Source organism: Xiphias gladius, chromosome 17 (genome assembly GCF_016859285.1).
Source record: "Xiphias gladius isolate SHS-SW01 ecotype Sanya breed wild chromosome 17, ASM1685928v1, whole genome shotgun sequence".
NCBI classification, from domain to species: Eukaryota; Metazoa; Chordata; class Actinopteri; order Istiophoriformes; family Xiphiidae; genus Xiphias; species Xiphias gladius.
In genome coordinates this window covers 20,171,254-20,186,606 of record NC_053416.1, presented here as the reverse complement: position 1 = coordinate 20,186,606, position 15,353 = coordinate 20,171,254, and the positions used below count along the sequence as shown (strand labels likewise).

Sequence of the window (15,353 nt, the reverse complement as noted above, 5' to 3'; positions counted from 1 at the left end):
CAACGACCTATGATGAATAATCATACAATTAAACACACACGCACGCACGCACACCAACCACACGTATACACACACACACACACACACACACACACACACACACACACACACACACACACACACACACACACACACACACACACACACACACACACACACACACACACAAACACACAAGTTGTTTAGACTGAAAAACAATCCAGTTCACCAATGAATTACAAAGCCACTGAGTGGTTCCAGTAAATGCAAGTGATGACTCACTGGAAAGCCAAAGATCAGCGCTGCAGGACAGCTTTTAAGGTAATTCCCTAGACCAAATTCTGGCAGCTGTGCCTGTATTGGAATGAACGTAGTACATTAATAATTTAAAAGTCATATCTGACCCTTCAGGTTATATATTTGTTATTCAAAAGTGTTAAGTGTTCAGTTAAACTATAAGTTAAATATATACCACGCATCATGGAATGAGTCTGTTTTTATGCCGTATGTAACAGAAGTAAAACATAAAACTACTTGTTGATGAGAGAAGTTATTTCATTACAGAAACAAACACTGGTGATCGTACAATGTTTTGTTTGCAAAACAAAAAACACCAAACAGACTTATACACACACACACACGCGGGCTCGCACGCAGCCACACACACAATCCCTTACCCGCTGGTGGGAGTGTGGCATGTCTCCAGGTCATGGATAATGTTGAGCAGAGTAGTGATCCTGTCCTTGTTGGCTGCCAGGCTGGCCTCCACAGTCTCGAGCCGCTGCTGTAGGGCTGCTGATTTGCACCACTGAGGGGAAGGAGGCAGCAACAGGGCTGCATCAGCTGGGTGGGAGTGAGCCAGGCTGGAGTCCTCTGGGCAAGGCTGAGGGGGAGCAGGGCTGAACACTGAATCCTGTCTGACGATTGCATCCACCTCGCAGGATTGGAGGCGGGGATGGGATGCCACGTGCATAGTTGATGACGGAAATATGGAATTGCATTCAGGGCCTGTGCGTGTACAAAGTTCTCCCTCACTTTTGTATGGGGCTGGGGCAGTGAAAGAAAGCTCTGGACCTCCATGTACTTGCGGTAGTGATGATACATCTGAATCGGAGTTTTGGTGGACAGAAGATTGGGTGATAGGGTGGACATGTGCTCTCGTGTTTGCTGGTGATGAGCTAATGCAGTGCGTTTGTGCTATGACAGAGGGTGCTGAGTAACTGGGATGCGTCTCTTTATCTGCATTGGATTTAAGCTTCATATTTGCATGCCTGGCTGATATACCCAAGGCAAATTGTTCTGTATATGACTCTGTCTCTTGGGCCGTTTTACCTGGTGGGCAAGTAGCACAGTGTCCCTCATGCTCTGCTTCTGTGTATCCTTGATAAAGTGCAAGCCTTTGTTGTTCAGTGTTTATGCAACCCTGCAGACAAGAGCTGGTGGACTTAATTAGGGAAATGTAATTCTGGAGGTTAGTGACCTGTGATAGATTTGAATTTCCATGGTCTTTTGACTCATGCCAGAATAATTCATTGATTAGATTACCATTTAATTTGTTTTTATCAGTATAATTTTCAGTATTGGGATTCAATATTGATTTAGGATTGTGGATGCTCGCATCACCGCCTCTGTTATGACTTTTTGACGAATTAAGCAGCTTAGATAATGCGAGTGGAGCTGTTCTGGAGTTGTTTTCCTCATTGGAAACGCTACAGACATCAGATTGCTTATTGGCTTGAGTTTTGATGTCTGTAGCTTGTGTGTGCCCAGGTTTATTTGTGTGGGATGCCTCATTACAACTAAGTTCTTCTCGTGTTGTGTTTGTTGATTGAAGCAAAGTTGTACTTGATTCACAGACATTACTTTGGTTTACTGAGGAGCTAGCCTTAGATGGTGAATTTTTCAGACTGACTGAGGAGTTCCTGAGGGTGATGCTTTTGTATAGAGTGCTGTTACCTGTAGATGTGGAACTGGGAGTTGCACCTGAAGGCAACCTAGCTCTTGAGTTTAGGGGGTTAGTTGCACTAGATGCTGTGTTTAGAGATGCTGTAGAAACATGAAGTATAGGTTCAGAATTTGAGGAGTTAGGATGAATTAGGTGAATTTGTCTAACCACGGATTTAGCATTATGTTTGGTGCTGGTATGCGCAGTTTGATCTGAAGTGGCGTTATTATTCAAAGTGCTCTGTGGAACAACAAAGCTGAGATGCGGTGTAGTTGCGTTTGGTGTATTAGCGAAAGTGGTGAATGCAGTTGGGTTAGTGTCAACTTGTGAGGATAGCTTTTCTTGTGGTTTCTGAGCTGGATCGGGGGAAATACATGGTGGACAAGGTGTATGCTGTGCAGCTGTTTCTGCTTTATGAAAAGGGTCTGATGCATTGTTTGCTTTTGATAAGGTGGGACATTTCTGAGTCATTTGAGGGCTATCAGTTGTATTTGTTGCTATGTTTGCTCGTGCTGTGTGCGTAGAGTTCAGCAGCGTGGTTTCCTGTTGAGCATTAGCAACGTTAACAGGTACACTTTTTGTAGACATTATTGCATTATTAAAGGTCATGGTTGTTTTGTGTGTGTTGGTGTTGGATGTGATTTTGGGTCCTGCGGCTGTAGTGTTCGAATGAGTCTTTTCAGGTGTAGCGTGTACAGACACACATACATTTTGAGGCACGTTATATTGCGTACAGCTGTGTTGTGACGTCTTGAGCAGCTTAGGATAAGTGTGTGAATGTGGGTTGTTTGGCTTGGTAGCTGTGGCCATCTTTGGAGTCAACGTGAGACTTGTTGGGCGGGGGATCCCACTGTCCTGTGTTAGTTTCGCAAAGGATTTCAAACTGGCATCGTCTTGTCTTGTTTCAATAGTTGCTTTTGTGACAGTGAGGCTTTTAGCATGTAGGATGTTTGTGGGTTGGGTGGATGTTGCATCCCTGGCAGCATGGTTATGTGACAAAGTGACCAGATTGCTTTTAGAGTGCACTGGGCATGCTCGGTGTGGTGTTTTTCTATACCTTAGTTCTTCATTAAGATATAATATTTGCGGATTGAGTGTGATGTGTATTCTGTTGTCTGTGTTTGTGATGCTGTCAGGGATTTGATGCTGTGTTGGCTTGAGAGCTCTGTTCCTCTCAATTTGGGGCATCTGGAAATGCGTGGTAGTTGAAAGTGTGGTGAGGGCTGACTTTAATGGGAAAGCATCAGCAGTAGGGCTTTTCTCCCCCGCAGTGGCAGCCCCAGTGGTTACAGACTGTCTCCCACCACAATGGCTGCATATTTTTTGTGGCATACCAAAAGGTCGGGCAGCAGATAAAGGCAGTGCCTTCCCTGACTTCTCTGCATAATGACCTTGCAGTCTGGTTTGGTCTCTTCCACGAGAGGTTGCACCCTTTACGGACTCTGCTTCATCATTATCAACGGTAATTCCACCGATCGCTTCCGAATCTACCACGCTGCCGTTGGTGTAGCGGGCAGCAGATTTCAGTTTAGGGGTGAAATTGCTTACATTCCCTGCAAAGTGTGGGTTGGTCTTGATTGCTCTTGCATAGCAATAAGTACCACTACTGTTCCTCTGACTGCAGGCAACATCCTTAGAGGCCTCACCTCCAAGTGCTTTGAAAGTCACTTCCTTTTTGGTCTTGGATTCCCCACTTTTCTGTTTTAAAATAGCCCTTTTCTCCTTGTCACTCTTTGTTAGCAGTAATATGTCCTTATATTCCGTTTCCTTGGTGATATAGCTGTTGGATGTTTCAGTAATACAATCTGATGGCGTGGAGGGTGTATCAGTTAGCTGTACACTGTGTTGGGTAGGTGGTCTGCTTATCCCCGGGGACGTCTGAACACCAACGCTGCAATGAAATCCCCACGTCTGCAGCAGGGCTCCTCCGGTTCTGTCTCCTCCTGTTGTCTTCAAACCACGCACTCCCACCAGAGCGGGAACACCTAAAACTGGAACCGGAGTCGTCAGGTCAGCCGCTCGTCTCCCCATCTCTTGTCTGACTGACTCAAAAGTCTGGTAATTCAAGATAGCGGCAGCGTTTCCACACCATTACATCTGTCTAAAAGTAAGAGAGGAACAAGTTTACAGTGAGAGGAATTTGAGATGGTGCTGTGAAAGGAATCCATGAGTAAGCAGGACAAGTTTAAACAATGTACAGAGCTAGAACTGAGAGAAGGAACTGCTTCAATACTGCAGAAATGAAAGATAAGTAGAGCTGTCAAAAGTCAACTGCAGATTGGAGATTAGACTGAAAGAATGCTCTGATTTCCTAACTTCTCTAAATTAGTGTGACTGGATGAGAAATAGGAATGGCAATCTGGTAATGCTGATAATAAGCGGGGACTGTTGCTGTGAAAACAAGTGCTCTATACGATATTAGCATTTCAAACATACTGCACAGATCCCCTCTCAATGTCTGACAGCGCACAGAATAATTTATTTGTGGAATAAAATTCAAAACATAGCTCCTGTGGTGAACTCTCTCTCATCTCTCGTTGCAATGTCAGTCATAGCAAGCAGCTTCTACTCTGCTGTCCTCCACGTTCAGCTAACCTTGGAAAGTGGCCATAATGTATACACTGATGATACAGTATAGACTTCATTAAGCTTTGTGTGCGATTGACTGGAACATCCTTTCAGAGTGCTGGCTGTGTGTGTGTGTGTGTGTGTGTGTGTGTGTGTGTGCGTGTGTGTGTGTGTGTGTGCGTGGGCCCATGCCAACCGTGGATTCACATTCATGTGCCAGTTTTTGTGTGTGTGCAGGAGGTCATTTTAATGATTTATGTGACAACAGTTCAGTAGTAAACAACAGTAAACAGGCATATAAGTAGGCATTTAATTATTTTACAGCAAAGAAGCCCAGTGTGAATGTATATATGTGTGTGTGTGTGTGTGTGTCTGTGCAATGATTTATGACAAAAATGTCATGCAAACACATTTTGTCAAGGCTTCCTTCCTCCTTTTCATCCTCCCCAACAGCCCTCATCCAGGAATGTCAAAATATCAGAAATAACATTTAGTCATCTATACCTGAAGGGACTATTATTCTGGTTGTTGTTTTATCTAATGTTACTTGAGCTCAGTCTAGTGACCTATGTCTGTTGTCACTGTCTAATGCTAAGTGACAACTGTCCTGCCCTGTTAATACAGCATTAAATCCCCGTTTGCAGAGGAGAAAAAAATAAACATACTCCTGTAATGGCACAGACTTTTTTTTAAATGATGAGGACTAAAAAAAAAAAAAAGAGTGGTTTCTGGCTTTAGCAGAATTACCTCCTAATGTGTTTTTGTAATTCTGTTTAGCAGGCATACCTGAGTGTTTGATCCTGCTGCAAGATGTCTTGTTCTCTCCAGTCCAAATGTCAGGAGCTAGTTTTCTGCTTTCTGTTTTATGCCCTCCTAGGTCCTCAAGGTTCAAAGTGACTTTGTCTTCATATTGTAAATCCCTTGTTGGTAGTCAGTTCTGCAATGCAATGGAGCTTGATGAGCCCTCTTTACAAAAGCTCAGATTCTGAACTAATCTGCCTTTTATTGATCAGGCACAAAACCAAGCTGTGTCCTCATTGTATCCCCTTCTCCTCTTGTTTTGGTCCTGCTGCTCCCATGCTCACTCCATAGTCACAACACAGCAGTACGCTACAGTATGCTGCCCTCCAACACACTCTGTCCTACTATGTCTTGCCCTTTTTACCTCCTCCTCCTCTCTCTCTCTTTCTCTCACCCCCTCTCCCTCTCTCTTATTTCTGCCACTATCCTCCCTCCCAGGATTCATGCATGCTGAGCTAGAGCTGGGTGGAGAAAGAGAAAGAGAGCAAGGGAGAGACAGAGAGAGAGGAAGTGACTTGCATCAGTGCTGTAGGGACTGTGTGTAAATTACCACGCAAGTCAAAAAGCAGGGAACTGACAACCGTAGTAAAACAAATATTAATGTAAACAAAGCTGGAGTAGTCTGAGGAGGCAATAGAATAAAATAACAGTGAGAGAATAATTTTTACAATGCCCCAATTCAACATGCTGTATTTAAAAACCTGAACAATTACAGTATTTAAAGACTACCAAAAACTATCTATCTGGAAACTATCTGGAAATTCTTTACTGGCAGTGGTTCATTTTTCGAGATTTACATGTAAATTGCCTTTATTTGATCTGTTGTCAAACAAAATGCTTACATTTGTTTCGTACCAGCACCATGAAAATTAATTTGTGACATATTATCCGAACAGATATCAAGCTGGTTTCATTTTATGTAGGATTAAGTAAGTGTAAAATAATAAGCATTCATTTATAATTAACTTATTATTACTGATTATTACTAATATAACTCAATATTAATGTGTTACTGTTTATTTCTAAATTATGACAGGATATCAAGAGCCGCATTAAAAAAATTTTTTTTTAACAGAGCTATTACATTTCTCCAACCATCATTTTTTTTGGGCAAGTCTCAGACACATATCATAGTTTGTTCCATGTTGTTGCACTTCAAGCACTTTGTACATTCACTCAAGTACTGTAGGAGTAGAATTTTGAGGTGCTGTAATTTATGTGAGTATTCCATCTGATACGTACACTCTACTACATTTCAGAGGAATATAATGCACTTTTTACTCACATTTATTTGATTAGTTATTTGATTGTCACCACTTATGGTGCAGATTCAGATAAGTGATACAAAACAGAATCAACAATAAAATGATGGTGTATTTTCATAGGCTGAAATAAGATAAGACTTTATTGATCACAGGGTAAATTAATAATCCAGCCAGCAGTATATTAAGTAAAATTAAAATTAGCCCCCCCTTTACCAGTTGAAACATAAAAGTGATGTACACATTAATATATCAATCAATATATTCCTATTATATGATATATATTATTCTGAAATGGACCAATGTGCACAATAAATACTGTCAGTACTTTGGTGCTACTTTGGGTCATTTAGTAAAGTTTTGAATGCATGACTTTTACACATAATAGAGTATTTCTACAATGTGGTATTGCTACTTTCACTTCAGGAAAAGAGTTGAGTGCTTCACTGAGCACTGGTAAACAACATGGGAACTAATGCTAGAAAAAGGAAGATATGCTGGGTTAAAATAAATAGAAAGATAAATTCATGCCAGTGATGAAAAGGGCAAAATTAACTTAAATGAAACGAATGGATTAGGCTATACTTGTTGCATAGGAATAATCCAAATATGATACCTAAATGTTTGAATAATAAAAAAAAGTATGCATTGCCAATAGTCATTTTTTTCACACAGTAATTCCATCAGAGACAAATGGCCTGCAGTGCATTGGGAAATTCAGTTATCCATTTTGCAAGGCCAGTATATACTACGGAGAGGATTGTCAGTAATCACAGTAATCTTGATTAGAGTGACGAGCATAGCCCTAACAAACTCCCCCGCCTGTCACTGAAATCTGTTCTGTGCAACATCAAAGAGAAGTGAGTTCTGTTTGAGAACTTATGTGAAAACGACAGTCAAGACAAATTAACACAGGCCAGTGAAAGTTGTTTCAAACTTTACGATCTGAAAAACTGCCCTATTTTTAATTCACTTATTTTGAAATCCCCCACCAAGCCCATGATGCAGGCCACTGTGTGACAGTTGCAGTGCATATATGACAATTTGTTCAAAGGATTTACTGAACCCATGAAGAATCAACCTCAGAGCCCGTGCTTCCGTTTAATGAGACTAATCTATATGCCTCAGATTAAAGGGACTGATTGGACGAAAATCTGGAATCGAGCTGTTATAAAGAAATTTACAAGCAAGTAGATAATGACAAGGACAAAATATTCACTTTATAGACCCATTTAAATTAATTAATGTCTTTAGATGACTGATGATGATGAATATAAATGTTAATATAGCTTTTCCACACCATTTGTTATATGAGAGATCTTTTCAAATATCAGGTGGACTTTTGGGTGCACGTATCAGTAATTAATAAAATGCACCGTTCCTGTGTTGAAACAAGTTCATGCCTTGGGAGTCTGCTGTGTTCAGTAGATTGCACTCATATTCCATCACTGCAGCTCTAGGGAACATGAGGCTGACTTTGTGAATAGAACATTTTTACATAGCCTCAAGGTGCTTACACAGTATTGTATCAGTGAAAAAGCCTACCGTGCCTTAATAACATGGCACAACAGTTTTACTGTCAACGTAAGAGTTTTGTGTGGTTTGCATTTATTCATCCTAACAGTTGGTATAAAAGTCTATAAATATTAGAAATCAGTTTCTTTCTCTGACTTCTTACTTTTAGAGTCTTCATCCAACCCTTCTCCATGTCTGAGGATGTATATATCGGTTACAGGAGTGAAAATGGGCTCACAATGAATCAGGACTTTAGCTCAGATGAAACCATTTAACTAAAGGCCACCGAGGAGTTGTTGCAAATATGGACTGGACTTATATAGCACTTTTCTAGTCTTTGCATCCACTGAAAGCACTTTACACTACATACCACATTCACCAACCACCATTCATACAGTGCTTCTTCTACAGCACTTTCTATACATACACACGATGATACAGCGGGGGCAATTTGAGGTGCAGTATCTTGCCCAAGGACGACTTTGACATGCAGACGGGAGGATCGAACTGCCGAGCTTCCGGTTATTGGACAACCTGCTCTACTTCCTAAGCCACATGAGCAACCATTCACAGCAGGTACAATAGTAGTACGGTAGTGTAACGGACGCCATCGAATATGCCCCATGCTGAAACAGCTGACACAGCTGAAACTTCATTTCTCAGTGGCAAGACACTGATATTAATCAAAACCTAGTAAGGTTGATGGCATCTGGTTTACAAAACAAGTTGTATTTAATCATGCAACATCAGAGAGGTTTCTTGTGGCAAATTTAACCATGATAGTAAGTGGGGAATATGACAGGAAAAGAACCCACTGGAAAGGACTAAGTTTAAAAAAAGCAGGTTTAAAAACATTTAATGTAAGTAAAATATTGAATGCAAAAGCTGCATGAAGGAATGGGATTTTACATTTATTTAAAGCTGCGTTTAAAAAAATTGGCCACTAAGGAGCAGATGAACATCAAAGGGATCTAACAAAGCTTTTATGTATGATTTAAGTTTGAAGTTTGAAGTATGGGTTATTTTTGAAAACAGAGAACACTGTCTAGTGGATTCAATCATTTTGATACCAAAAATTTGTACAAAATGTACTGCGTGTTCGATTGTTCAGTTTTTATTGATGAATTGATTTTCAAGACCATTCCTCCCCCAATGTCTTGTATTATTAAAGAGACCAGGGAAAGAAGGCAAAGAAGAAAACAAATATTACCATAAATCCATCATTTCTGTCTAATATAAGTGATATGTAAGCTGTGTGAACTGTAGTTTACTATCTGTTTATTGGCATTCACTATCCCACTTCTCCACGCCAACCTTGAACCACACCAGTATTGACTGTTAAGGTAAATCACCACTTTATCTGAGGGCCATTTTCACTTGGATAAATTGTCGTACATTCAAGTAATCTTAAAGCTGAACAATGTAGAAGGCAAGATTATGGGAGACTGTTTCCACCCAAACTTGTACACTAACTAAATCAACTTCCTGCTAATTATTCTACGTATTTTTGCTACAAAGTACGCTTTCTTCACACACACACACACACACACACACACGCACACACGCACACACACACACACACACACACACACACACACACACACACACACACACACACACACACACACAGACACATACACAAGTGGGATGTTATTTCCCAGTGTTACAGAATACCAACAATGTGGATCAGCTGCCCGTTTTAGCCTTTATCAGTAGGTGGCACAGTTGCTGGAGAGATGGACTGTAGGAGGAGGGAGGGAGGTGTGAATTGATGATTTCTCCAGTCTACAGACAGATGGAGCCCTTGTTGCAGACATTAACAGATTCCTGCTTCATAGACACCATTAAAAATGAGAACTCCTTGTTCAAATGGAAGAAAGGATTAAGTTCTGACCCTCTGTGGTGTCCTTGAATTCCTGCCAACTTTCAATGTGCTGACATGCTGCTGACCCTTCATCTCGAGATAATTGGAGAGTTCCTACCACCAGAGGTTTTCTAACTGACCTATGGCAGATTTTTGAGTTGCTGTTTGTTCCTTTTATTTCTCTCTCTCAGCCATAAGGTCAGCTACATGAATAAAGATCCACATCCCTTATATTTGACCATCTGTTTTCCATCAAGTTAATCTCACGCTATTTTTCATTTGGCAGTTGAACGGGATTTAAATGTGTTGCAAAAGTGTTCGCTCATGCCAAAAAACAAGGATGTTTATGACTTGGCTGAGTTGAACTGAAGTGCTTAGGGAGGCCGTTGAGTAATACTGTTTTTGAAATTTCCCAGCAGTGGATGGACAAAATGTCTCAGTTCATGACCAGTGATTTCCGGGAACACTTCTAAGAATTTAATATTGTCTAATCAGAATGATTAAAAAAAAAGTCAGTGTCACCATCCTCCTTGGCCTTACTTCCTGGATTATTGAGCTATTTACATGTATTTCCATAATATTTCTAAAATATTTAATGGAATCATACTATGATGACAATTGTGTTGGTAATAATAATAATGATAATAATGATAATGATAATAATAATAATAATAATAGAAACTGATGCTCACAGCTGTTAGTTTGAAATGAACTCCTTACACAGTTTAAGATATTTAAGAAAAACTTTATTTGTGACTTATAAACAAAACACATTACCAGATTGATTAAATCATAAGAATCACTATTATCACCTTTACAATGATCAGCAGGTGTACCAAAAAAGTTATTAACAGATCTGCACTGTCGCAGTCGACTGGTATGTGTCACTCACTGCCACACCCAGCGACTGAGGAACATTCACTATACACAAGCAGAGAATACATCAACTTGACATTTTTTTATACCATTTTATATATTTTGATTTTTTTTTTCCTTCTTTTTCTGCTTTTTATCTCTACTGGGCAAGGAATAGATATGGAGGGTGAGTAAATGATTTTATTTCACAACAGTGTTTGTTTGATCATTTCAAAGCTTAACACAAGTTTAAGAATTGTCTTTCTTACAATGAAAAATCATTAGGGTAGAAACAGAAAAAAAGGCATTTCTTTGCATAACACAATAGCATTATGTATATCTAGAAGATTCAATTTCATTTTCAACAGGATAAAAAATGTGTTTCTTTCAGGTTATTCCACAAATTACTGTTCCAATAGAGTATATGTATGGATGTATGTATGCGTTGTGTTCAGTAGATTGCACTCATATTCCATCACTGCAGCTCTAGGGAACATGAGGCTGACTTTGTGAATAGAACATTTTTACATAGCCTCAAGGTGCTTACACAGTATTGTATCAGTGAAAAAGCCTACCGTGCCTTAATAACATGGCACAACAGTTTTACTGTCAACGTAAGAGTTTTGTGTGGTTTGCATTTATTCATCCTAACAGTTGGTATAAAAGTCTATAAATATTAGAAATCAGTTTATTTCTCTGACTTCTTACTTTTAGAGTCTTCATCCAACCCTTCTCCATGTCTGAGGATGTATATATCGGTTACAGGAGTGAAAATGGGCTCACAATGAATCAGGACTTTAGCTCAGATGAAACCATTTAACTAAAGGCCACCGAGGAGTTGTTGCAAATATGGACTGGACTTATATAGCACTTTTCTAGTCTTTGCATCCACTGAAAGCACTTTACACTACATACCACATTCACCAACACATTAATACAGTGCTTTTTCTACAGCACTTTCTATACATACACACGTAGTGTGTATGTCAGTATCTTGCCCAAGGACGACTTTGACATGCAGACGGGAAGAGCCGGGGATCGAACTGCCGAGCTTCTACTTCCTAAGCCACATGAGCAACCATTGAGTGCAATGTTCACAGCAGGTACAGTAGTAGTACGGTAGTGTAAGGGACGCCATCGAATATGCCCCATGCTGAAACAGCTGACACAGCTGAAACTTCATTTCTCAGTGGCAAGACACTGATATTAATCAAAACCTAGTAAGGTTGATGGCATCTGGTTTACAAAACAAGTTGTATTTAATCATGCAACATCAGAGAGGTTTCTTGTGGCAAATTTAACCATGATAGTAAGTGGGGAATGTGACAGGAAAGGAACCCACTGGAAAGGACTAAGTTTAAAAAAAGCAGGTTTAAAAACATTTAATGTAAGTAAAATATTGAATGCAAAAGCTGCATGAAGGAATGGGATTTTACATTTATTTAAAGCTGCGTTTAAAAAAATTGGCCACTAAGGAGCAGATGAACATCAAAGGGATCTAACAAAGCTTTTATGTATGATTTAAGTTTGAAGTTTGAAGTATGGGTTATTTTTGAAAACAGAGAACACTGTCTAGTGGATTCAATCATTTTGATACCAAAAATTTGTACAAAATGTACTGCGTGTTCGATTGTTCAGTTTTTATTGATGAATTGATTTTCAAGACCATTCCTCCCCCAATGTCTTGTATTATTAAAGAGACCAGGGAAAGAAGGCAAAGAAGAAAACAAATATTACCATAAATCCATCATTTCTGTCTAATATAAGTGATATGTAAGCTGTGTGAACTGTAGTTTACTATCTGTTTATTGGCATTCACTATCCCACTTCTCCACGCCAACCTTGAACCACACCAGTATTGACTGTTAAGGTAAATCACCACTTTATCTGAGGGCCAGTGTGACTTGGATAAATTGTCGTACATTCAAGTAATCTTAAAGCTGAACAATGTAGAAGGCAAGATTATGGGAGACTGTTTCCACCCAAACTTGTACACTAACTGAATCAACTTCCTGCTAATTATTCTACGTATTTTTGCTACAAAGTACGCTTTCTTCACACACACACACACACACACACACACGCACACACACACACACACACACACACACACACACACACACACACACACACACACACACACACACACACACACACACACACACACACAGACACATACACAAGTGGGATGTTATTTCCCAGTGTTACAGAATACCAACAATTTTAGCCTTTATCAGTAGGTGGCACAGTTGCTGGAGAGATGGACTGTAGGAGGAGGGAGGGAGGTGTGAATTGATGATTTCTCCAGTCTACAGACAGATGAAGCCCTTGTTGCAGACATTAACAGATTCCTGCTTCATAGACACCATTAAAAATGAGAACTCCTTGTTCAAATGGAAGAAAGGATTAAGTTCTGACCCTCTGTGGTGTCCTTGAATTCCTGCCAACTTTCAATGTGCTGACATGCTGCTGACCCTTCACCTCGAGATAATTGGAGAGTTCCTACCACCAGAGGTTTTCTAACTGACCTATGGCAGATTTTTGAGTTGCTGTTTGTTCCTTTTATTTTTCTCTCTCAGCCATAAGGTCAGCTACATGAATAAAGATCCACATCCCTTATATTTGACCATCGGTTTTCCATCAAGTTAATCTCACGCTATTTTTCATTTGGCAGTTGAACGGGATTTAAATGTGTTGCAAAAGTGTTCGCTCATGCCAAAAAACAAGGATGTTTATGACTTGGCTGAGTTGAACTGAAGTGCTTAGGGAGGCCGTTGAGTAATACTGTTTTTGAAATTTCCCAGCAGTGGATGGACAAAATGTCTCAGTTCATGACCAGAGATTTCCGGGAACACTTCTAAGAATTTAATATTGTCTAATCAGAATGATTAAAAAAAAAGTCAGTGTCACCATCCTCCTTGGCCTTACTTCCTGGATTATTGAGCTATTTACATGTATTTCCATAATATTTCTAAAATATTTAATGGAATCATACTATGATGACAATTGTGTTGGTAATAATAATAATGATAATAATGATAATAATAATAATAATAATAATAATAATAATAGAAACTGATGCTCACAGCTGTTAGTTTGAAATGAACTCCTTACACAGTTTAAGATATTTAAGAAAAACTTTATTTGTGACTTATAAACAAAACACATTACCAGATTGATTAAATCATAAGAATCACTATTATCACCTTTACAATGATCAGCAGGTGTACCAAAAAAGTTATTAACAGATCTGCACTGTCGCAGTCGACTGGTATGTGTCACTCACTGCCACACCCAGCGACTGAGGAACATTCACTATACACAAGCAGAGAATACATCAACTTGACATTTTTTTATACCATTTTATATATTTTGATTTTTTTTTTCCTTCTTTTTCTGCTTTTTATCTCTACTGGGCAAGGAATAGATATGGAGGGTGAGTAAATGATTTTATTTCACAACAGTGTTTGTTTGATCATTTCAAAGCTTAACACAAGTTTAAGAATTGTCTTTCTTACAATGAAAAATCATTAGGGTAGAAACAGAAAAAAAGGCATTTCTTTGCATAACACAATAGCATTATGTATATCTAGAAGATTCAATTTCATTTTCAACAGGATAAAAAATGTGTTTCTTTCAGGTTATTCCACAAATTACTGTTCCAATAGAGTATATGTATGGATGTATGTATGCGTTTATGTGTGTAAGGATAACTGTGGGTCTTTCAATGCGTGTGTATTGTCTTTGAGAATGTGTATCAGAGGTATATGTATTCCAATACGCATTTCCCAGTGGAAAAACATATCTATGTATATATAGTATCTATATAGTATCTGTTTCCTTTGCTTATAACATGCAAACAGCCACTTGGTGATCTGACAGCACATAAGTACACCTGAAGGATAGGGCAGGGGAAAGGAAACGTGTGCATGGGAGGGATTGAGCCTGATAGCAGCACCTATATACCCCTACTGTGACTGGAAACACGGTGGTCTCAAAAAAGGAACACTGAGGTGAGATTTTATGACACTTTTCGTCATGTCGATGCTGTCCCGATATCTACTGCTTGCACTACCCTTTCTCTACCATGCTAGATCTGGGTTTCATAATGTAAGGGTCAAATAAAATTGATCACTTCACACAGTTCATACCGTGTCACTGCAGCTTCTTGTTTCTAATGTCTAGGTGCAGCAAATGAATGTATAATATATAGGTCTTGCCAGCTTTTTTAATTTTTTTATTTTTGCTTGCTTTCTGGTACATTGTCTTTCATGTTGTTGCCCTGTGTGGTGCACCATAAACAGTGTGTTTCTCCTCCATTAACTCATAAGAGGAACCCCCCCCAAGTCGACCACCAACCTCTTTCCACTGCCGCTGACCCTAGCTGCTCAATTGTCTCTAATGGCTGACATGGGAATAACTAGAATACCACTGTTGGTCCAAAGGAGGAGTGACTTTCCCAATCTTCTATGTTGGAGCTGCAGGCTACACTAAAATGACTGCCTTTTCTGACTCTTTCTTTTGCCCTCTTCATCTTGTCTCATTATATCCAGTACAGCATGTT

At 39.5% G+C, this 15,353-nt stretch overlaps 1 protein-coding gene across 5 annotated transcripts in view; it reads right to left on the bottom strand.

Annotated features, from left to right (window-relative positions):
- hrh2b (histamine receptor H2b) overlaps positions 1-5,648 on the bottom strand; it is a 29,603-nt gene extending 23,955 nt beyond the window's left edge. For all 5 annotated transcript variants that reach the window (XM_040150949.1, XM_040150947.1, XM_040150946.1 and 2 more), the window contains exons 1-2: positions 5,279-5,648; positions 657-4,025 (exon numbers count right to left, since the gene is read on the bottom strand). Coding sequence is in view for 4 of the 5 variants with exons in the window: in XM_040150947.1 (XP_040006881.1) it covers positions 657-3,955 (3,299 nt within the window). In the remaining variant the exon portion in view is untranslated. The remainder of the gene's footprint in view (positions 1-656; positions 4,026-5,278) is intronic.
- Between the last annotated feature and the right edge of the window lie 9,705 nt (positions 5,649-15,353).